The following is a 23179-nucleotide window of genomic DNA, read 5'->3' on the forward strand; positions in this document are numbered from 1 at the left end:
ACACTTTGCTGCAAAGTGCTTGGTTATGCAAAGCATCGCACAAGAGCAAAGCTTTTAATGAACTAAACAGCCATCACAGATCTGGGAGTGGGGCATGAGGAAGAGCCAGTTGCCTGATCCTTCCCCTCTGCTGCAATATTTCCAGCAAATCTTGCAAAGCACCTGCCTTTCCTCCCTGCTCCTGCTGCCCCCGCCCTTCCTCCTCTTAACTAGGGACAGGAGCAGCTCAGCTCACATGGCCAGCCCAGCAGCTGAAAAGGCTCTTGGCTTCTGCAGCGCTCAGCTGAGAGAGGAGATCCAGTTGGCTAAGGAAGGAGCAGCAAGTTATCACCCACTAGTGTGGGTTTCCCCAGGACAGTCTACAACTATGGGTCGGCTGCAACAGCACAGAGGCTTGCTGGGAAGGAGGGGGTGGGGGCGGGACAGTAAAAAGGAAAAGGGAGGAATCTATGTGGAAGCTGGAGAAAAGAGGAGAAAATGCAAGTGTGGCAGTGGCAAGTGTGCTAGGGCCTGGGGTTAGAGGACATGCGGGAACATCTGTGTGCAAAGCCATCGCCGGGGGGGCGGGGCGGGGGAAGGCTCTGACCCTAGCTGTAGAGTCCTGGGAACAGCCACGCTAGTGGGTGAGACTTGCTGCTCATTCCTTATCCAATTGCGCCACCGCGCGTCCAGTCGCGGTATCGCCCCCTCCAATCCGTCGATTTTTCTCAATCAGAGAGGCGAGACCGTAGGCAGACGTAAAAGAGTTTGGAGTCAGCTCTGCTGTGCTCCATCACCAGGAGTGGGAAAGCGACAAAAACCAACCTCCCGCCCCCTCGGCTCAGAGATCTTTGCAATGGCCAGACTGGTTGGGTAAAGCAGGCTCTTGGAGAGCAAATCGTCAGTCCACCCCCAACAGCGTGTGTGTGTGTGTGTGTGTGTGTTGTGTATTTTAATAGATTAAAAAAAAACCCAACACCACAATTGGTTCATATTTTGCGTTGTGCCAGAAGTTGCAACTCAAGTGACGCGTCACAGAACGAATGGGGCACTTGAACTTTTTTCTTTTTTTAAACACAGACATGCGTGTCCTAGCGATCAGTTCTCCGAGAAGGAAGAATTCGTGTCTTGCTTTCTAGCTTCCAGTCGTGACGTTAGCAGGCGTTTAGCGCTTCCCTTTCGTAGGCGGCTGACTAAAGATAACTTCGTAACAGCAGATCACGGAACCGGTTGTCCTCCACGCGGTTTGTACCGTGCTTTGAATTTGACACAAGGGGCAATCTGCAAGTAAAAAAAAGGCTGGCCATTTTCTAGCGGCATCACGAACACTGATCTCAAAGAGAGAGTGGGTTATGATGGCAAAAACAAGACAACCAAAACAAACCACACCACCAACAAAAAACCACAGCGGAGTCACCGGACCGCCTCCATTCTTGAACCTCTTGGCTTGCCAGGCCAGGATATGATTTCTAGTAAAAAGAAAAATCGCCTCTGGATTTTTGCTGACCTCAGCATTCTTTCCTGTGTCAAGTTTCCCCGTGTGTCTTCTTCTTCCCCTCCACCACACCCTGCCTGTTGCTGGTCCGGAGCGCCTCTTATCCCCTTTGTGTCTCCCTCAACCCCCATCAGGCCCGTTGCAATTTTAAAGCGACAGTATTTCGGTCCCCAGCGCTCCCTCGGGATTGCATGATGCACTCTTCAACGAGTCATTGTCTTCTGATGGCATTTCGCATCGAGCAGAACCAAGCATCGGTTTATAGGCCTCTTATATTCTTCTGTGCTATATGTGTATGTGAGAGCCACCCATCCGTATATGTATACTACAGGTAGGAACACACAACCACAAATGTGTGTATGTGTGTGTGTGAATATATGTATATATAGAGAGAGAGAGACTGAGAATGAAAATAAAAAACACAAGGTAAAGAAATCTATTTAGACTGTGCGTTTTTATTTACACCTCTAATATGTATATATAGATAAAATAAACATACAGTTGGCACACACACGTTGCACAGGGAGGAATACAGTAAAATCTCCAAATGGATATACACAGTGTCTGTGTGTCTGACTTTTAAATCTAGCTGCTATCCAGACTCCATCTGAAACTAGAGTCCCATTTTAAAAGCATCACCAGATCCGATTTAAAAAAAACAGACGACGACTCGCACAGTGAGTCAAATTCTTCCATGAACAAACTGAGGGTTTTTAAAGGGGGGAGGGAGGGGAGAGATACAGCAAATGGAAGAAACTGGAGTCTTCATTTACTAGGAGGGAAATGGCAGGATGGGGCGGGGAGAGATTGATTTAGCCTTGGCCACTCTCCGTTTTGAACAGTTTAGAAAGGGGGTGGCTTTAAATTTTGACGCCTTGTAACTTCTCGCTCGCTCGCTTTTTTTTTTTGGCTGCAATTTTTTTTTTTTTTAAAAAGGTTATTTAAAAAAAAAAAAAAAAAACCAACCCTCTCGGAACTGGAGATCATGTTCAAGGGGAAATAAAATCATTGATCATGAGGACAGTTGGAAGCAGGGGGAGAGAAAAAAGCGGTGACAGAAAGGAAGAACTTGGATGACCCCTTGTGGTTAAAAAGTGCCGTTAACACGATATTCAGGCTGGGTGGGGTATCCCCCCCCCTTTCCTTAGGGACCCCCACCCCCACCCCACCGAGCGCTTGCGGTTATGTGTCGCCTTGGTTGATTCATAACGGAGCCTAAAAACTCGAAGTCTGCAAGGGGCGGCGGGGCGGGGGGGAGGAAAGCAGGCAATAAAAACTCGATTGTTTCCTTTGCAAGATAGCCCTGGCGCTGACGCCGCTGGGGGAGATGGCAGAGCCGATTGGCAGATGTGGGGGATAAAAAGAGACGATTATATCCACACGGGGAGAGTGGCACTCTTCGGAAGCCACAAGTGCGTATTTCCTGACAGAGCGCACGCTGCGCTCTCCAAGGCGCGCCGCCACTTAAGGCCGGTCCGCCGCGCAGCGCAGCGCGCTATTGTAGAACCGGTTCTGCCGGCCCTGAGCTGCATTTCCAGTGTGTCGTGTCCCCCCCCCCCACTAACACAGCGTTTGCTTTCCTACCCCTCCCAAATCAATCCCTGGCTGATTCGGCCCCTTAATAAATACAACTGCGAATTGTCCTTACGCTTGGTAAATATTGGATTAGCTTTTCATTGACCAGACCTCTTGAAAAGACCCGAAAAATCCACCCCAGGTCTAAACTAAGCCCAACAGTCAATAGGTAATGAAAGTCGGTTATTTCCCTGGCTTAGAGGGGTTTCCACCTCATTACCAGGTTATCTGATTCTCCTGCATAGTTGCTCTATAGGCGAGAAAAGGGGGCGGGGGGGGGGGAACCCAAGAAAAGAGCGAAAGGAAGAAAATTAAACCTAAAGCGCAGGCTTAACTATCATTTCCGTCCATTGGGGTGTAGTGAGGGAAAGCGAAGGATTCACTCCGCAGCAGAGCCCTTCATTTCCTTGCCTTTCCCAGCCGCCGCTCCCTGCTACAGATCACGGACCGGCGTTGTGACTCGCCCCGCCGCTATGTTCCCTACGTCGCTTAAGAGTTGAAGGGCAAAATATCGGGCTGGCTGTCCCACCACGGGCTACTTGGAAGGAGGGCAACGAACAGCTCCTGCGTGTTGATTTGTTTCTAGCACGCCACAGCTTGTGCCTTACTTTAAAAAACCCAACCCAACCCAACCCCCTGCAGAACAAATCCTCCATTGTCTATAAAAACCCATTCACGGACCCTCTGGTCATTTCACACCCTCCTAATATGAATTGTGTATGTGTGCGTCTGTGGCAACACTCAGCCCAGCTAGGCGTGGTGTTGATTTAGGTAGGATTTTAGAACCAGACAAAAATCCTTTTTTTTTTAAATTCTTTTGGTTCTTTATAAAATAAAAGTTAGCCCGGGCAGCTCTTCAAAATGTTTGCTCCGATCCCTTGTATTAGCCTGTTTGGATTTAGCTGCTTGAAGTCTTCCTGGGTTTTGGAGGAGATCAAGCTACTCAATTGGGCCAGGGAATGGACAGTAAAATGGGGTGAGATGCCAGGGACTTCAGGTGAAGAGCTGTGACTGGTGGAGCTTTTTAACCGCACTCAGCCAGGGTGGCGGTGCAGAGAAAGCGTTAATGGGACGTTTTAAAAATAAAGAGCCGGGCTGGTGACTTTTCAAAATCGCCTGCCTTGAACAACGAAGCACTATGGCAAGAAAGGGACAGTTCTCTTGGGAAGAACAAAAAATGGTCAGTCCCTAGCGTTATACAGTTGTGTACTGAGGAAAGTCTGCATAACATTACATCCCCTTGTGAATGAAACCTTGTTCTTCTTGCACAGAGGAAAAGAAAAAAAAAAAACCAGCTAAGAAAATCGAAGGCAACGGAACTACAATTATGATCTGGGTGCATCAACTGCCATTTTATTTTATTTTATAGCCGAGATTTGTTTAGGCTCCGTGCAGATGTAGGAATTTAATTTCCTGTGAAATGAGAGACAAACTTGTCAGTGGGCCTGGAGAAAAGGCGGCCCTGTTATCCTTCAAAGAAGAGAGGGTTTTTTTTTCCTTCCCCCTCCTCCCCCAGAATAGATAGAGCACGAATTTTTAATTCGTCTTCCTTTCACAGACAACAATACAGGTTTTGAAAGCGGGACACAATTTGGGTTTGTTAGCTGGCCATATGGAATACAACATGTACAACATGGGTGACAATGGCTCCGACTGACAACCTCAACAAAACCCAAGGATACTTCTCCCTGACTCCGGGATGCACGGCTCCTGATAAACGAATTGAATGGCACTAAAAAGAAGAAGGGGGGGGGGGAAGCACTGTTTTTCTCTCGCTTTCCCCCTACCCCTGTCCCCTCTGTGTTATCTCTTTCTCTCTGACCTCCTTAATATGCACGCCTCTAACATCCTCCACCACCAGCCTCCCCCATTGTGCTGTTTTGTGATGTCTACTGTATATTGTGCAAAGATAGACTGCACAAAACTGCCCCATCGGCGTGTGAAATATAAGGCCACGGGGGGTTAGGGCCACACAACTGGCTTTATAGACTTAATAGGGTCCAAACAGAAAGTGAATAGTTACCTCCCTCTCCTTCCCGGGTGGAATTAGAAGGGGGGAGAAAAAAGGGGGAGGAGGAATTCTTGCCTAGAATGGGGCTTGCTTTATTAACACACCACCTACATCTATTTTCACTTCCCTGGGACTTCAGAGAGAGCTCGCACCCGCCTCTCTGGATCTCGATGGGGCTGGCTAAAAGAAATAAAATAAAACAAAATAAATCAGACTCACTTACTTACTCTTTGCAACAAAACCAGGCGACTATGTATTTATTTAGAGCTCTCCTGTTAGAGCCCCGGCCTGCTCCGCTTTGCTAATAACTCTCAACCGAGGAAGCCAGCGATGCTGACACGCCGGGTGGACGGGGGGGAACTGGCGGTTCCCCCCCCCCTCCCAACAAGTTGTTGATTATTGTCCTCAGCTTTAATGAGGCTTTTAGGAAACCGGAGTCGTGCCGTGGCTTTTGTGGCTGGTTTCATCTGGGCAAGGCTTCGTCCGCGGGAAAACACGGCCCGGTGGCTGCTTGTAGTAGTAATACAGAAATCATCATCATCATAATTTCACATCCAGTGGGGCTGAAGGGAACCTGCTAAAGCAGGGAAGAATGGCAGCGGTTGTCAGCTTTGTTCTTATGTGACGTGCCTTGTGTCCTACGCGACACAACGTGAAGATGTGCTGATCGCATCCGTGACACCCGTCATTAAGCAGATCGGCGCATTGCTCAAATACCTCCGAGCGCTGGCCCGGGATCTGCTTAGCGCCGCCGATTTGGTTACAGATAATCATGTTTGCTCTAGATATTGAATTTAATCTGATAATCAACAATTGCCCCCGCTAGTAATTCACTGTTCAGTTTGCTTTTGCCTGGTCAGAGCCGTCCCCCCCCCCTCCCCGCCAGCCCCTGGCAGTCCCCAGTGTTTGTCAAGCTTACAGAAAGAGAGACAGTTTCAGAAAGGCAGCAGAATTCAAATCTGAAAGAGTTAAAAGAGCGTCTCTGGAAAGAAGCCCCTATACCCAAGACGGAGGGTACAATTCATGTTGGGTCAACTCCCAGCACACTGGCGTATATGTAAGTCTAAAAACAGTGTCTCTCTCCGTGTGTGTGTGCATATATTAGATACTAGGGAGGGCGAGGCGGGCAAAAAGTGTGTACATATATACGTGTGTACACACACACACACGCACACACTCGCTCTGTAGTTGTATCTGGGTGTCTTTCAAATTGATATTCTCAAGTTCTAATTTAATATCCAGATGAAGTTTTGTTTTAAAACATGTTTTAGACAAACTTTAATACCCCCTCCCCTCCTCCTCCCCGCACTGGGAGAGAACCCCATGAAGAAGAGATCTGGAGGGAGCCAATTGCCCAGATTTACACATGAGATCCGATTTGTTAAAACACGTTTTAGGCAAACTTTAAATACACCCTCCCTCCCGCCGCGCATTTGGAGAGGGTCCCACGGACCCTGACACTCCGCTAATTGTCCAAACGCCTTATCTGTCCGCACATGCAGAAAGAGGGTAGCCATTAGCCCAATATTTCGATATAAACCCCTTTCCCGACCGATCACCCCCCCCCCCCCCCCCATCAGCCTGTCTACCACTGCTCTACCCTGGCTAAGGGACGGCTTAGAACTTTCCGCGTTCACACTGTTTAGATCAACCCCCGACAAAATGAAAGCCATTGAGACGATACCGGAATCAAAAGCTTCTCCGCTGAAGGACCACTCTGACATTTAACTGAGTGGTGGGGCTTATTTTTCATTTTCACAAAGTCACTCCAGCTCCTTTGTCTCTCAAGTAGACAAATCAGGCGGAACGAAGAAGAAGCAGCCGAAGCAGCAGCCGCAGCAGCCGAAAAAAAATATTTGATTGTCTAAAGAAAGTTTGGGGCTGGTTATTAAGAAGTTTCCCTAAAAGTTCTCAGAGGGGAGAAGTCTGCTGAGATATTAGCTGGGAAAGTATAGCAGGCCAAAGCACGTGTCTCTGTTTAAAGGTTCCATAATTCCCAATAAAACATCTGCCACCAAGAGAAGATCTCATTGATCCTATAATCATTCTAGGCAAGCTTTCTCCCCTGAAGGAACAGTCCGATCTATGTCGCCAAAGTGAGAGTTGCAATTAGTCCCTGTTAGCCACAAAGTCAAACAAAAAACGTCCTTTTGTTGTTGGGTTTTTGTTTTGTTTTTTAAACACAGCATTTTTATTAAAATTCTTTATATAAAAAAAATCGAAAACCTGCCCGTAGCGCGCGTCACCTGGATTTATACACAATGATTAGCTGTATATTTCTATGGAGATGACCAGAACACGTCTTTTCCGTCTACATTTTTCTTGCTTGCTTGGGAGTTGGGAAATATTTGCACCCAACCAAAAGAATAAAATAAAACGCCCTGAATGTTACTTATGGTAACAATAACCACCAATATTTACAAAAAAAAATTGCTAAGAGTTGTCAGAATTTATACATGGCCATAAATAGGTAAAGTTTCATATAAAAAGGGAAATCAAATTCTCTATTTTTAAAGTGTCCTCCACTTGCTTTATATACCACGGACAACAGCTCTACGGCACACAAACGTACTTTACAAAATCACAAGAGCATACTTTTTATTATTATTATGACTATTATTATTTTTATTTTAGTTGTAGGTAGACCAGGACCACTTTTCATGGCGCAAAAATTTCTGTAAACATGGCGCACAAAAAAAAACACACCTCCCCCCCCCAAAAATCAAATTGAACCCCGAAAAAAAAGGAGAAAAAATGGGGGGGAACGCATCATAATTAAGAATAATTAATATTCATATTGCCCCCCCTCCCCCGAGGTTTGATTTTGGAGCCTCAGTCTCTTTCTCTGCAATGTTCACCAAGTCCATTGTTGGGCTTGCACCAAATGATGCGCTGTAGAGTACTGGGGATTGCTGGCGGAGCTGTACTGGGCGTTATATTGCATATGCTGGAGCGATTGGGCGCTATAGGCCGAGAAGGGGATCCCAGCCTGGAAAGTGGCTGTGGCCAAGTCCTGAGCTTTGAGCGTGTGGCAAGGTTTGCCGTCCCTGACTAAGACGGGCACCGCGACCCGGCGCGGGGAGGGAAGAGGAGTCACTTCCATACCTTTCTCAGCCCGGGCCCGCTTCATCTTGTACCGGTGGTTCTGAAACCAGATCTTCACCTGGGTGGGCGTGAGGCGGATGAGGCTGGCCAGGTGCTCCCGCTCCGGGGCCGACAGGTATCGCTGCTGCCTGAACCGCCTCTCCAGCTCGTAGGTCTGCGCCTTGGAGAAGAGCACCCTCCTCTTCCTCTTCTTGCCAGAGTCCCCGTTGCTGGACGTTTCCTTGTCGTTGTCCGGGGACTCGTCGGCGGAGGGGTCGGGGGATTTGGTGGAGGAGTCCTGGTGGGAGTTGTTGGATGTCAAGCCGTGCACTGCGGAAAGTCCACAAAGAGCGTAAGTCACCTGGGGCTTTGCCATCTACTTCGGGAGGGGAATAAACGGCCGTCACCCATCGCTTTCTCTACCCGGGACAGACAATCTCCCGGGACAGGCAAGCTCCCTTGCAAAGCCCGCTCGGGCTGAGGAGGGATCAGGGCTTTTCTTCTAAAAAACACCAGTTCCCGCCCCACACACAACCCGCCGCCCCAGCCGACACCGGAGGAAAAGATGCGCTGGATAGGAACGCGACGTGTAACCCGCTCTTAACACGGCGGTGCGCACGTCTCTGGCGATCTGATACACACGTGTGAACATGCACCCCGTACCGATAGAGATGAACACATGTAGATGGGTGTGTTTTATAGCCGGCATACCGTGAACCCGTTATATAGCCTCACGTTTATCATTAGACACACATTGAGGTACATGTAGACACGCACGTGCCTCTCTATGGATCTATTCACCCCTCTGCCTGCACACACGTTCGTGTGGAGCTCTGTCTCGAGAAAGATCACATATTCCTCCCGTAATGTTACACCTCTTTTGGACACTCTCCTGGCGCGATTGTCTCTGTGGGCTCCGTGGATTGATTTTTAAAGGATAATTCAACAGTCCGGCCATTGATCACCGCAGCCGTCCGACATTATATTTTTGTTTTGGAACCGTCTAAAAGCAAAGCGATCCAAAATCGCCACACAAGGCGCTCTGTTGTATCCAGCACACTCGGGGCCGTGCTATTTTTAGAGCGCTGAACGACACTTTTGGGTGGCTGTCTTTCCCTAGGCTGCGTTTACTTCTTCCTCTCTCTTTCTAAAAAAGATTCCCCATGGGGGGGCGGGGGGGAAAGGAAATAAAAACCTGGTTTATACCAATGGAATGAAAACCCAAAGAAACCTCTCCGTGCGCCTAGACTGACTCGAGAGAGCCTTGTAAAAAACAAACAAACATACAACCCCTCCCCAAACAACTACGAGAACAAAACCAAAACCCCCCAAACCCACCACAGGGTAAATCGGAGCTGTAGCGCGCTCCGTAGTAGCCATTAGGAAGAGATCAGGAGTTAAAAGAGAGAGGGATTTAAAAAAACCCAAAACAACACCACCACATTGTACAGGCTGCGGCGCTGGCGTAGCTCCTTAATGACAAGTGTGGAGGCTGTAGAGAGAATCAATGTCAGTTTCATTACTTACAGGAATACTGGATGCTTTCTGTGGTCGCCAGCCAGCGCGTATAGGGATTATCACTATTGTCATAAAAAGGGTTCTTCAAAGGTAGAGTCTGAACACCGTCCAATGGGTTTTGCCCCAAAACTCCGGATTTCTTGGGGGGCTCCGACCCCTCGTTTTCTTCATCCGCTCCTTCAACGACGGATCCCTCTTCATCATTAGTGTCAGGGAGGTCCAGGATGTCCTTTACAGAAAACCCCGTCTTTGTGTTGGTCAAAGCCATATTCTGGCCAAATTTATGCAGGAAAGTTGAAGTACCAGTTTGTCAATCCGCTGTTGCACAAAAAAAACCACACACACACACACACACCCCAAACCACACACACACCCCAGAAAGAGGGGAGGGTGTGTGTGTGTAGGGGGGGTAGAATAAAAAATAACGAAGGCAGGTGTTGGGGGATGCAAGGGGGTCGAGGAAAAATGAGCTGCGATATAGCTATTTTACAGACTTGCTCTGCTGCGGAGGAAAAATCGCGCAGCACAAGTGGGCTTCTGAAATAATTTGTAACTCCAGGAAAAATGCCAAAGTGCTGTTACTTCAGGGTCTCGTTTAAACACACAGAGCTGCTGCCTGCTGCTTGAAAAAAATAAGCCATTGCTGGAGCGAGCAGTCCATATAAGGTTGGTCTCCACATATGAACCTGCAGAGAGGAGGGAAAAAAATACATTAAAAACGCAAAAGGTTGGCCACGTGTGGGCGGGTGCTAGGAGTCAAGTGGATGAAGACAGTGTTTGCAGATGTGAAATTGCGGGGTTTGGGGGAGATTCGAGCCTCCACCATTGGTTCTGTAGCACATGATGAGTGGTGTAACGTGTCAATTAATTACAAAGATAGGGAGGGCCTTTCTACACAGTATTTACATACAAAGAAGCTCCAAATAGCCTGATATTCCACACACTTGAAAGTCTGTTTTTAACAAACTGCTTCTAAAAAAAAAAAAAAATGTGTGCATTCATTGTCACTCTCCACTGCTGTAACCTGCTTTACAGCAGGCTGGAAAATGGACTATTAACAGATAGAGAATTTAAAAGGAAATGCATTCAAATTATTAGTTGTTACCTAAACAAGATGCCTTTCAGATGGCAAGAGACCAACTTATGTAAACCTCCTAGGTCAATATTTTGGTTGAGGCTTAAGGCTGAGTGCTATAAATTAAACAGCAAGTAATTGATTCTAGTTTGCTGCGAAATCAACCAAACTGGCAATAAATGTAATCAATCGGCACTCAGACAGATTTGGACGATTTTTTTGTGCGTTATTTGCAGAGAACTGATTCATTCACTCTTTCTTCTTCCCAGTAAGATCACTTGTTAATTTGAATGGGAGTGCAGCATTTAGAAAGAGCCTTTGAAAGGGAATTCTTAATTTAGGTGTTACATTTTGAGGATTGTTTTTTAATAAGGCATTTTATAGGTGGATCTCCCACACAGACACACGTGCGTACAAACATATTATATAGGCATATGAATAATAGCATCCATCTTTCGAATACTTTTCTTATTGCTTCTTTATTTCAGATTTCACCCCCCCCCCCCCCCGCCTTAATTGCCTGTGGAAGCTCTGGTTCCACGGCGGATATAGGCAATGGAAGCGGTCTCAGCAAATTCTCGCTGGGCGCATTCTCTCCCCCCTCGTTTCCCGTCTACACGGCTGTGCTCAACTTTTTCGCTCACTTCGGGCTGTTGAGCGGAGGACTTTGTTCAGTTCGGAGGGGTTATGGTCGGGAGCCTTGCTTTAGCTCTGGGCTGAGGCTCCTATTCTCTTCTATGACCTACTAAGTGAACTATCCCAGTGTGCTCCCCCCACCTCCTCCATGGGATGGACTCTCGGGGTATTGTTCATCTCTTGGGGGTTTTTTGTGTGTGCTACATTTAGGACAAGACAAATTGAGGAGACGATCCCCGGGGAGTTCTGTTCCTTAAAGGGGTCGCTGTGGTTGTGTGTGTGTGTGTGTGTGAAAGATAGGGAGCTAAAGGTGGGATCTTCATGCCCCCCGTTCCTCTCTTCCTCCCCACCCCCACTTTTGGGGATGACCAGACTACAGAAGTTGCCTTGACTTTCTCTCCCAAGCCCTGGACTTCAAGGAGGTGGTGGGGGAGACGCAGCAAAAGCGATTTATTATTGTTGATCAGTTTATTTTGCTGTCCCTCATCCTGCCTCCCATCGAGTATGTGATGTGGGTGACAATGCTTCAGGGTTTTAGCAAGGCCCTGAGCGCATCATGGGTGGTCGGACCCGGGCAAACACAAATACAAACCGATTGCTAAGCTGCGGACAATGGGCGAAATGTAGACAAATGTCCGGCTTCTGTTGGAAGCTTTTGTCCTAGCTCAGTTTTTGCATTTATTTCAGGGGCGAAATAATACATGATTGACGCCCTCTTTCAATGTGTTCTAACTGTTTGGAATAAATCTGAGGTTGTTGCTAGTTGTCATGGCATTCAACTGCTTTCAATGGACTATCTCTTCATTCATTTCTGAATCCTTCCACAATATTAAGGAAACTCCTTCATGTTGATGGTCACTGACTCTTCTTTCCTTTTCACTCGACGTGTTTTTTTTCCCCTTTCTTTTTTAATTTTGAAAAAAAGAAAGAAAGAAAGAAAAAAGATTGAATCCAGGAGTAACTGTGTATTTCTTTCTTGGTCACTTTCCTTAGCCATAATCGCAGCAAAATAAAGTGAGAGAATGACGATTGCGTGAAAATGATTTCGTTCATAACACAAAACAACAACAACACCGTGTACCAAACCACTACGAATCAATACAAGAAACACCAACATCAGATAATGACAAGCCAACAGTGCGAGAATTCAAGCTATCGCCACAGCACAGGATGTATGTGTGTGGGTATCTTTTTGGTTAAAAAAAATAAAATAATCGAAGGTGGAAGATAATAAATCAACAGCACCATATCTGTTGTGTAGCAGAGCGCTGCAAAGTTGTATTGTTGGGGGGAGGCCGAATTTAATTGTAGAGAATTCCCTCTGTGGAAGATCACAGCAGCTAGATCTGCAGCTAAGGCACTCGGCTTAAACTATAGCAAGAAATCTTACGGGGGGGGGGGGGGGAATCACACGGGTGGTTTGTTTGTTATAATAACAACAACAAGAGATGCTACTGGAGATATCTTTTACAGGCCTTCTGCAGGCTCCCGGGGAAGTCTGAAAACAACTCATCAGTGGAAATGACATGTTGGCTAAGCAATTGAAAGTGGGCATGCTAAATAAAAGATTTCTAATAAGAAAATCAGGAGTAAATATGACCTCTGGGCTTTTATCCATATGAAACTAGCAAAATCACACCCCCACACCCCCTCTGTGATGAACTTGTTGTCTCTGTTCCCGCAGACCACCTGATAGGTAAATATTTTCCTAAGGGAAAACCAGGGTTCCTGGATCATTAATCACGCTGCAGTTAGAGGGGATGACAATGGTCCATTGAGAAGCACACACCGATTGAACACCACAGTTGGACTGTGACCAGCTATTCTCCTTTGTACACAAAGACCCGCAATAAGTCATAATTTTGTCCTCTTCCCCACCCACGTATATTGAACACTTGATCCAACTTAGGAACACAGCCTCCCGTTTTGTCTCTGGACGAGTTCCCACAACTATGGTGGAATCACATTAGTAAAATTAAACCCGGTTTCCCGATTGTTTAACAAGGTCATTTTCATGATCTAAGGGGACTGGAATGAGTTCGTGTTAATCTGCGTTTTCTCAGCCCCCTCTCTCCTGGGTGTAAATTTTGGTTTTTAAGCACACATGTAACTGCCTTCAGACCTAACGTGTGTGGCGTGGTCATTTGCAACTGAAAGGAAGGACCCCCCTTTCTGAGCCAAAGCGACCCCAAATAGAAGCCAGCTCCACCGAGAGAGAAGCCCCCTATTTCAGAGAACAAAACTGGGTTTTGTGCGGGTTCCACGCTTAGTACAAAGGGGAATCGCTTCTTCCACCTCTCTAGAGAAGGGACGTGAAACTCCTGTCCTAAAAACAAGCAGTAGAATCCCTGATCGACACAACAGGTGTGAGGGCCATAGGATTAAGGTGTCCAACCTGGCCTGCTGCGGAGGATGACGTGAACAAGTGATGAAATAGACACATTGCACTGTGGGTGATTCTGTTGAAAAGATAGCTATCGCCAGGTCAATCTATGTATTCCACAGAAGGGATATTTAAAGTCAGCCTTTGCCAGGTCTGTGTTGACTTTTAAAGCTTTACAAAAACGATCTTCATTATATTTTCTTCTAACCTTTGTCCCAATTTGCTTTCGCTTCCCTTTGTCTGATTTTTGTAAATATTCCCCGGAATGTCTTTGTCTTGGTTCCTTTTTAGCTGAACCCTTTCTCTGCCTTTCCTCCCTCCCGCGTTGTATTTTGTTCTGCGCCACCTGTTCCTACTCAGAAGATAGGTAAGAGGGTCACGCGGGTGGAGTCCAAAGGTGGCGTCTGAGGACCCGCTGGTGGGAAAGACGCAGGTAGATCATCTACCGTGGATGTGTGGCATCGACAAGACGACTCAAATAGTTTCCCAACTTTCCACAGCTGAATGTTTCTCCCTTCTGTCCAAATCGCTCTTTCTACATAGCAATTGCCTCATTTCTGGGATTTTTAATACGATTTAGGACCATACTGGCACGATAGAGGCATTACAGTCCATCTCTAGACTGACCAAGACTTCTCTGTCCGGGTCCTATTGGCATTGCTAGCACCGGCAACTTGGGGAGGTCGCTTCGAATATTATCTTCCCTGATTAAGAGTAAATCGGTGAGCGCATCCTCACAAAAACAGTGTATATGTTTTATACACCTCCCCCCCATCCCCCCGCAAAAGCTCAGTCAAATTGTCTTGTAGCAAAACCCTGGAAAACAGATCGAGTACTGACCCTGCTGTTCAAAAAGGCTGGAATGCTACTCCAGACAGATCCTGCTGAATTTAAGCCCCGGAATTATAGGATGGAGGGGTTATTTGAACAACCGAACAAGAGGCTGAAAAGGAGAGGTGCGTGTACACAGGATAAGTGGCTGTACTTCAGCACAAGTGCCCTCTAGTAGTAGGGAAGTGTTTACCTGTTTACTTTTACAGGTAGCTCAAACACAAGGCATTTTGCCTTTTCACTCCTTTCTGGAACGCTGTCTTCTTAAACCCGTCACACAATGCTGCATCTAAAGAGGTCTCCTCCCAGGGAAGATATTTCAACGCACCGACTTCAGTTGGTGGGGATGAGAGAGGGAAAAGAGCGCTTCTCAGCCACCTCTCTCAAATGAATGCTGATGCACTCGGAGAGCGCATGCATGCATCATTCAGAAAACATGGCTAGGTTAGGTTCTGCTCTGGGACCCATCGCCACAGGAAGAAAGGTTCGTTAGCACTTGCGAATTGAAGGCTGAAATGCTGTAAGGTTGCATTTCGCTCCACAGACATGTCTGGAAAGATAGCAATATTGAGAGAGCTTGGTGTGAAAGCGCGTTTCCCCATCTGCCAGCCTGTTAAATATCTACTACCTTAGTAGCCCAGGACAAGACAACTCATTAAATATCTATATCGAGAGCGAGCAAAATATGTGCCTTGGATTCAAGCGTAGTACATAGACCTTTATACTGCCGTATGCAAGGAACGATCCAGTTAGCCAATTAAGACGACCACTTGGCCTTGATATTAGAGAGCCAAATGAAATGACGTGCATTAGTTTTGCTAGTGGTCAGAAGGGTTTCCATTCGTTAGAAAGAACAAGGTCTTTCCATTTATTTTAAGCCATTAATTTGTTTGATTTCATTTTCTTTTCTTGAATGAAAAAAAGTGTTTAACACACGAGTCCTTCCCCCCCACTCCCCGTACAGTATATGGGGCTGACCTGTAACCCATCACAACATCCCATCTCAGATAACAGCCTTCAAGTGGATTAGTTTATTGTTTGATCAGAGCAAAGGTGCAAGAAATTGTTTTCATTCACTCCAGACAAACAAAACATATTGCACCTTAACGCTCTGGTGAGGATTAGTGAAGCTGACACAAAGCCTTTGTTGGAGTAGAAGGTTTGTTTTATCTTTGGTTTGCTACTCTTAGGATAGAATACACTTGAAATCAATGGGGAAGCCCAGTCTACTTCTGATAATTGTTATGGAGAGATTCACCTTCGAAACGTGCCCAGGGAACAATACAGGTTTTGTTTTAAACTGTTGCAGAGGGGAAAGGCGAGCTGCATCTCTAAGAGGTGTCATCTTTTGTTGCCGATAAAAAAGCAGTACTTCTTCATCGAACATACAAGAGCTCTTCCCTTGAATAGGCAACTTAAAAACGCAGAGCTCCGACGCCCAGAATTGCAACCGTTTTATGCGCAGATTATAAATAAAAAAAGTATCTACACCGATGGATAAACAACATTTAAACGGGCGTCCTACTTCACTTGACACAAGTACTTCTGTTTTTGTTTTGCAAAGCACTCTGCAAGGTCTAGGGCTGTAAAGAGAGCTGACAGTAACAGCCACGAAAACTCAAAAAAGCTCCCGAAATAAAGCCCTGAGCATATGAAATTCTTGCCTGGAGGTTTAACAAAAATAATCGTTTGTCTTTGCCTTTGAAATTGGAGAATAACAGAGCATCAAAACCCTTTAAATTGATTTAAAAGGCTTCATTCGCTATAATGGGTAAGGGTTAATGTTTCTGATGGGGGAAATTTCCTTCTCTTTTCATGGCTGGAGAAATTGCAGTCTCAAAGACTTTAACAGTGTTTTAAAGATAGAAAAATACGCTCGGGTCCAGGCAGAATTCGTATTACCTACACAATCAAGGAATAAGAGAAATCTGCTCTGCCCCCAATGCAATCTTTCCTTGCCTGTCTCAAAGAAACAATTAAATCGTGTTCAGGACATAGGAATCTAAATGAGCTTTTCATGATTATGTTTATTCTTTGTTTCCTCCTCCCCCCCACCCCCAAGCCCTAACTATGATAACACATTCTCAATTCACCATACAATTTACCATGGGGGCTGGGGGGGGGGGAAGGTAATAGAAATTAGGTTTTTCCCCCTGTGGGCTAATCGGTCACATTGCGGGTTATGTCAGACCTCAGGGCACATGTTAGGACTTTGATAAATGCACTTTAATGAGGTATTTGAAATATATTGACAATAACAAAAATCATAGGAAATCCAAACGCGTCGCAATTTGTTATCGCAACTGGGGTTAGCACGAAGCCAAGATATTTGTGCTTCACATCGCTGGCGTCAGTCGGAACCAGCGACTTGTTTATTTTCCTGTAAAATCTTTAAGTCTCGCCTCGGGGATATCCTTTCAGTTCCAGTTTATTGTAACCGTTTTATTTGTAAAGCCAAACGTTTGGTTCCCCAAAGCAAGCCCTTCAGCCTTCCCATCTTTCTAATGATTAAACGTGTCCCAATGAGATTAGACAAGTCAGCTCGCCTCAGAAGTATTCTTCCTTCCAAAGGAAAACCCAACTCTTTTTGATAAGGGCAATTTGAATGCAGGCGATTTATATTTCTTTATGAAATACGGCGCTGAAAGCACTTCCTTATCTGAATTTACTTCGCATATATCTACCCAGTAGCTAGGACTTTCTTTTTAAAGCCAGCCATTGATAATGTTTTTTTTTTTAAATAATATTTCAATCTTAAAAGGATGGACTGATTTGGAAACTGAAATTAATTTTAGGCACATTAAACGCACCTCTTCAATCCTGTTGAGTCTTGAAAGGGAAGGAAGGAGATGGGTTTGCGATTTTAAAAGCAATTGAACATACACTGATCCCTTTTGGATGGCTTGGAAAACAAAAACTCCGATGAAGAGCTGAGTTGCAGACTATTAAAATAAAAATAAAAGAATAATAAACCCCAAACCAACTCTGTAGCTCTGGAATGCAAATGGAAGGGTTAAAAATGGAGCACAGAGTCTCTTTAAGTTATTAAGGTGGAGATGAAATAATAAAGAGCCGTGACACCCCGTGCAAGATGCAGACCCAGCCCAGTGGAAAGGGTTACTTTGGAACCATTCCTGATACTCTGGCGGACTCTACTGACTCAAGCGAGAAATGTCCCAAGAGCGACTCCCCAAACACCAGGCTTACCTTTCCTCACCCGAGGACACCAACAGCAAGAGAGCCCGAGCTTTCAGGATCCCAAACCCACCCGGTTATGTCACGGGCTCTGCTGGGCCGTGGGTCCGCACGCTTTAAACAGAGGCAATGGTGAAAGGCAAGCGACCCGCCGCCACCCCACGCTGGAAGGGCTGGGGAAAGGAACCAGCCTACGCCGACTCACTGACTGGAGGGGTGGGAGTGTGTCTGTCTGTGTCTGTCTGTGGGGACTTCGGACCCCTCCAGGGTCTAGACCCGAGGCGGGCAGGTCAGGGGCGATGCGGGATTGGGGCCGAAGCGATCTCGGGGCTGGGCGCTTTTCGATCGCCACCTTCCGCTTTCCTAGCGGCTGCCTCGGGACAACTGCGCCCCTTTGGCAGCGGGGCCCGAGCGCTCCGCAGCGTCTCCTTCCTGCGCGGGGTGAGACACCCCGACACTGCACCCCTGGGGATGGGCGACCTTCCCTCCCCTCCCCCCCCCCCCCCGGCCAGGCTCCCTCCGCCTCCTCTTCCGCGGACTTTACAAGCCACTTGGCAGCTGTTCACCTCTGCACTGCGCAAGCCCAGGTAAAACTTTAACCGGGCGGGTGTCTCCGTGCGCGGAGGGGGTGCCGGGGGGGAGAGAGACGGGACACACCGCTATGGCTCCATCCTCCCCCCCTCCCCCCCGCTGCTGCTTCCAGGCCAGAAGAGGCCATTGTTACAAGATCTGGTGGGGGGGGGGGGGCAAGGGGAGGAGAAAACCCCCCCCCCCCGCAGCCCCTCCGTGGGAAACCAGCCAGCACCTTCCACACAGGTGATCCGCGCTCCGCTCTGCGGGGCTTTGCCCGCCACCGACGCCCAGCCCTGCCCGGGCAGGACCGCACCGCCGTGTCCGACTCGGTCCCGCATCCACCTGTCTGTCCCTCCCCGCCCCATCCATCTGGCCACACAGCCCCGTCTCCAGCGCGCTCGCCCGCCAGCCAGCCCCCCTTTTCTCCAGCCACCGCATCCCTCCCCCCCCCTTTTCTGCACTTCGGGGCGCTGCCTGGACCCCTCCAAGTGGCGCTCCGCAGCCGGCATCCCCATCCCCGGCTGGGAACCCGGGTCCCTGCCCCCGCGCCCTGCCCCGCTGCAAAGCCAGCCCAGGTGGGAGGGAGGGAGGGAGGCAGCCCGAGCGGCTCACCTGGCGGGGAGCGAGGCGGCGGCGAGCTCCGGAGGCGCGGATCTGCGGCGCTGGGGAGGCGGGGTGCGCTTTATATAGGCGGCTCGGCGGCTGCCCCTCACATTGTCTCTCCGGCGCTTTGCCGAGCGGGCCCACGGGCCGCCCGCCCGCCCGGCTCCCCCCCTGCGCGCACGGCCCCGCGCTGTTTGTTTTCCTTCGCCGCGCGTGACGCGAGGCAAAATATTCGCCATATGTTCGTCGGCCATAAATCGGCTCCCAGCGCAAACACGCCTGTTCCTGCAGGGCCCTGCTGTTCCCAGCCCTTCCCCCCCCCGGGGGACAGGTCCCTTCCCACCCGGATCCCCGCCGAGCTGGCGTTCCCAGGCCGGGAGTTTTGCTCCTTCCCCCACCCCAGACCCCACTCCCCATCTTGCATGGTGCACCCAAGCCCGGTGCAATGTCCAACTCCCCCTCCCGCACCCCCCAGCCCGGGCTGCCCTCCATAAATCGCTCGGTAGCTAAGACGCCGTCCGAACCAAAGAGCCAGATGTGGCACGTTATTTATGTGTGAAAGCCCGTTTACATTAGATAGGCTGATCCCCCGCTTTGATAGCACGGGGTGGCGAGAGATTAGAGCCGGCTTGCCACACACGGCTCCAGCTGCAGCTCTCTTTTTGGAGAGCCAAGGGGTGGCCGTGGCTGAATTTCACTGCCAGGAAAAGTGACCCTGGTTTGCAACAGCCTGGTGCAAAAGGCGAGGATTGTGAGTGTGCGCACCTGTGTGTGCAGGCCACTGCTGGCTAGAGTGTATCCTAGTCCTCCTCTTGCACTTCCTGTGTATATCATTTTGCTCTTTCTTTTTGCACACCATCGGCTAGTTCCAACCCCTCCCCCACACATACTTGCACTTCTACTGGGCCAGATCCTGCCACCCATCCTCCCCCTTATTTTGTGAGGAGCTCCCACTGAAATCAGTGGCTCCACTCCAGGGATAAAGGCCTACTCAACAAGAGCAAGCCTGGCCAAGCCGAGCCTATGCTTTTGGTTTTCGTTTAAATCCAAAGGTCTAAACCTAAAAGTAACCCTTCGCTCCCACAACACTCTATAAACTTGATGAACCAGACTGTGGATCCTGAGCCCCATGGATGAGCAGTTACTCACCTGGGTGATCCTGAGACCATTCACTCACTCCTGGGACTAAGGAAGTCACAGGATGGCCCTTCAGAGGAACAGCCTTCTGTCCCACATCTGACTTTGTTGTGACTTAATTTAAACCAAATTCTCTCACCCCCACTTCATTTTTTTAACCTTCCCCTCCCCCAGATCCTTGCCTTTTCTTTGAAAAGCTCTATCCTACAGGGTACATGCTCCTTAGCTAAACACACTTCCTTTAAGGTTACCCAGCACTTCTGGTTATAAGACCCTTATTTATAACTTTGCCAAACTTCGGCTGTTTGGGCTGCAATTTTCCATGCCGGGTGCCTGCCTCAGGCTGAATTCTTGGGAGGCAAAGTTTCAGCACCAATCACCCAGCCATTTCCGAGAATGAGACTAGTGAAGAATGTAACATTGTGCCCACGTTCAAAAAACTCTTACAGCTGTTCAGTGGAGAAGCTCTAGTGCCTCCATGCTTTGGAGCAGAAAGCTGACACTTGGGAATAGGGTTGTTCTGGTGCCAGGGATGTATCTTGTGCCCTCCCTGTGAAGAACTTGCCCAGATTTGGTCAAGCCATAAGCCTTTGAAAAATCTCAATTCGCACCTGCTCAGTAGAGACGGCTAGACTTTGGCAGCTAAAGTCTCTGAAGATTCTGTCTGCACTGAGCATGCTCCAGTCCAGGGCTGCAGGAGCTGAGCAGCATCGGCCCTGTAATTGCTGCTCCGGGCAGCTGTGGGCCACCTTGTGATGAGTACAGGAACTGAAGAGCAGGGAGACTGTCTAGCCTATGCTCTTAGGGCTCTCCCTGTTGGTGCCCAGGCAGCATGCTGGAGGAGGCAGCTGGACTGAGATGCAGAAGGAGCAAGAGCTGGGCTGGAGGGGAGCGGGAGGGCATCAAAGGGAATTGAGTGGGACAAAGAGCCTGGGGTGAGGGACAGGAACTGGTGGGGAACAGAGGCAGAAGGGTCTGAGATTATGAAGTCCCTGTTCAAAACCTGGAACAAAGATTTCCAAGTCTGACCATTCCCCTGCTGTCAGCAAATATCTGTGAAACCCATTGGCAAAGGGTGTGTCCCATCCTCCACTATTGCTTGCTCACGTATAGGTGACAACCTACTTCTGCTCCCTCTGTTAGTTTGAAGTGGCAGAAGTCTGTGTTGTGAAGCATGTGCTTAACTTTACTATCTTCTTCATAACAGCTTGCAAAGTGCCTAGCACAATGACGTCCTCATCCCTGAGCAGGTGCCTCAGTACTGCCATAACACAAATAACACTACCTTTCAGTTCACTCACATGAGCGCCACGTGCTGCAGCCTCTTCTACGTGTGGGAGCAGATTTTGTGTCTTGGTCCACTTCCTTTGCGATGCTCAGGTGGCACAAAGGAGACGACACTGGCTGCAAGTTCCCTGCCGGAGATTCCCACAGTGCAGGGGAGGTCAGCAGAGCCACCGACTACGCTTGGGGTATGGGGAAGTTTCGGAGTGTAAGGGGAAGCTTCAGGAACCTGATGTGCTCCTGCAGGCCTCAGCTGGTTCCTCGGGGACCATCAAGCAGCTAGTGCATGTAAGAGTAACCCCCAGGCGGCTCAACCTTGTGCTTGGAGCTAGGAAGAAAATCAGGGAGTCATAGTCAGGTCCCTGATGGTCTCTCCCCTCTGCTGGGTATAGCAGAGAATCTGAGCCAATGTTTCCACCATACAGTCAGACACCGGTCAGGCATGGTGTATGGCTGACCTGATTGTCTGATGTTAAAATCATTGATTGGGAATTGCACTGCTGGTTGAGCAATGAGTGTATAAAACTCCTCATGCAACGCTAATCTTACCCGTTTGCATTACATACTGTGGACCCAGATGTTTTACGTAAATACTGGAGCAAAATCAAGGCCCCTTGAATGAACAAAATGTGCTCTTGCCGAGTCGCAGGCATGGGGGATCCCAGCCCATAGCTAGGGAGTGTGGGTGGGACAGTGCATCTCTATTCTTCTCCACTGTCCCCTCACACATCAGTGGGAGAAGGGGCACTGCCTCTATCACAATGGCCTCAAGCTCCACTGCTGTGCTGGTTAGTACAGCTGACTCTTTATCACCTGGCTGGCTTATAACCTTAGCCACAGGGGGCTGTGAATTCTGATAGCAGCAACACTCAGAGGATGGGAAATCAGTGCTCAATGACTGGCCTAATGCAGTAGAGACTGCGGACAATAATTCCCCGTCACACATAGGCTCTGTGCTGCTGCCATCAATGACCTTGGGGGCATGCACAGGAAGTTCTGCCAGCCTTTCCTTGGAGATGAAAAGCGGTACATCCAAATGTCGTCCTTTCCTCTTGTTCCATAAGGTAGAACAAGAGAAAGGATGTTGTCTCCATCCCAAGCTGACTGCAGCAGATAGGCCCACCCAGGGGAAAAAGATAGAATAGGGTCCATGGAGGGCTGAGGAGGATGTCAAGAGGAACATGGTCATTGTGAGTGACTAGCTGATGTACAGTTATCAAGGGGGAGGCTAAGGCAAGAGCAAGAAGGTTCTGAGTGGAAGGCAAATGGCTCAGGGATGGAAGGAAGTGGAGAGCAGATGGGTTCAATCTAGTCATCATTGAAACAAAAACTCTTGTTCATGCCCATAATCAAGTAGGAGGCCACCCCACTTGGCAAACAAACTGCTGATAAGGGCACTTCACTGAAAATGATTGTAATTGGCACCTGGGAAATACACGGTATCTACTGACTGCGTAGCACAGTGTGCAGCTGTGTGTGTGTGAGCTGTGACGTGGTGTAGGAGTGAAGACCTCCTAGGCAATTGAAGACATCTCTCCCTAGGGGAAGAAAAACCCAACAAACAGACACTTAGTGCAATCTGTTCCATTCTGGAGGGGAGCAAAAATAAGAAGGATTTCAGGGATAAGTTAATTGTGGCAGTATGCAGAGTGTGACGCCATCAGACATAGTTAGAGCTCCTCTACCATATTTGGTGTGATGATGGAATTATAAAAAGAACTCTTGCAAATCCTTTTCCCACAGATCTGTGATATATGGACTTTCATTCATTCATTATTGTGTTCAAATACAAAAATACGG

The 23179-nt window shown here is 48.3% G+C and overlaps 1 protein-coding gene across 3 annotated transcripts; it reads right to left on the reverse strand.

Annotated features, from left to right (window-relative positions):
* Window positions 1–983: 983 nt before the first annotated feature.
* On the reverse strand, window positions 984–19102 carry NKX2-2 (NK2 homeobox 2). Of its 3 annotated transcripts, XM_067532832.1 has the most exons (4): window positions 18968–19102; window positions 9672–10348; window positions 8166–8474; window positions 984–1260 (listed from the first exon to the last, which is right to left on the reverse strand). In XM_067532832.1, exons 2-4 carry the CDS (start codon window positions 9928–9930, stop codon window positions 1145–1147), a joined length of 684 nt encoding a protein of 227 aa, XP_067388933.1. In that variant the 5' UTR covers window positions 9931–10348; window positions 18968–19102; the 3' UTR covers window positions 984–1144. The 3 variants fall into 3 exon arrangements, with proteins under 3 accessions (XP_067388933.1, XP_067388931.1, XP_067388932.1); XM_067532830.1 differs by lacking the exon at window positions 984–1260 and having other exon boundaries at window positions 7645–8474; XM_067532831.1 differs by lacking the exons at window positions 984–1260; window positions 18968–19102 and having other exon boundaries at window positions 7645–8474; window positions 9672–10399.
* Window positions 19103–23179: the final 4077 nt, after the last annotated feature.

The sequence above is a fragment of the Emydura macquarii genome, unplaced genomic scaffold (assembly GCF_026122565.2).
Source record: "Emydura macquarii macquarii isolate MOO-44397 ecotype Brisbane River unplaced genomic scaffold, CSIRO-AGI_Emac_v2 contig_3305, whole genome shotgun sequence".
NCBI classification, from domain to species: domain Eukaryota; kingdom Metazoa; phylum Chordata; order Testudines; family Chelidae; genus Emydura; species Emydura macquarii.

Bases quoted from the DNA above. Each gene is read 5' to 3' on its own strand.
- NKX2-2 (XM_067532830.1), bottom strand. From the start codon at position 9,930: ATGGCTTTGACCAACACAAAGACGGGGTTTTCTGTAAAGGACATCCTG. The intron at 8,475-9,671 runs GTAAGTAATGAA...GACTTTCCGCAG, and splicing joins AGAAAGCATCCAGTATTCCT to TGCACGGCTTGACATCCAAC.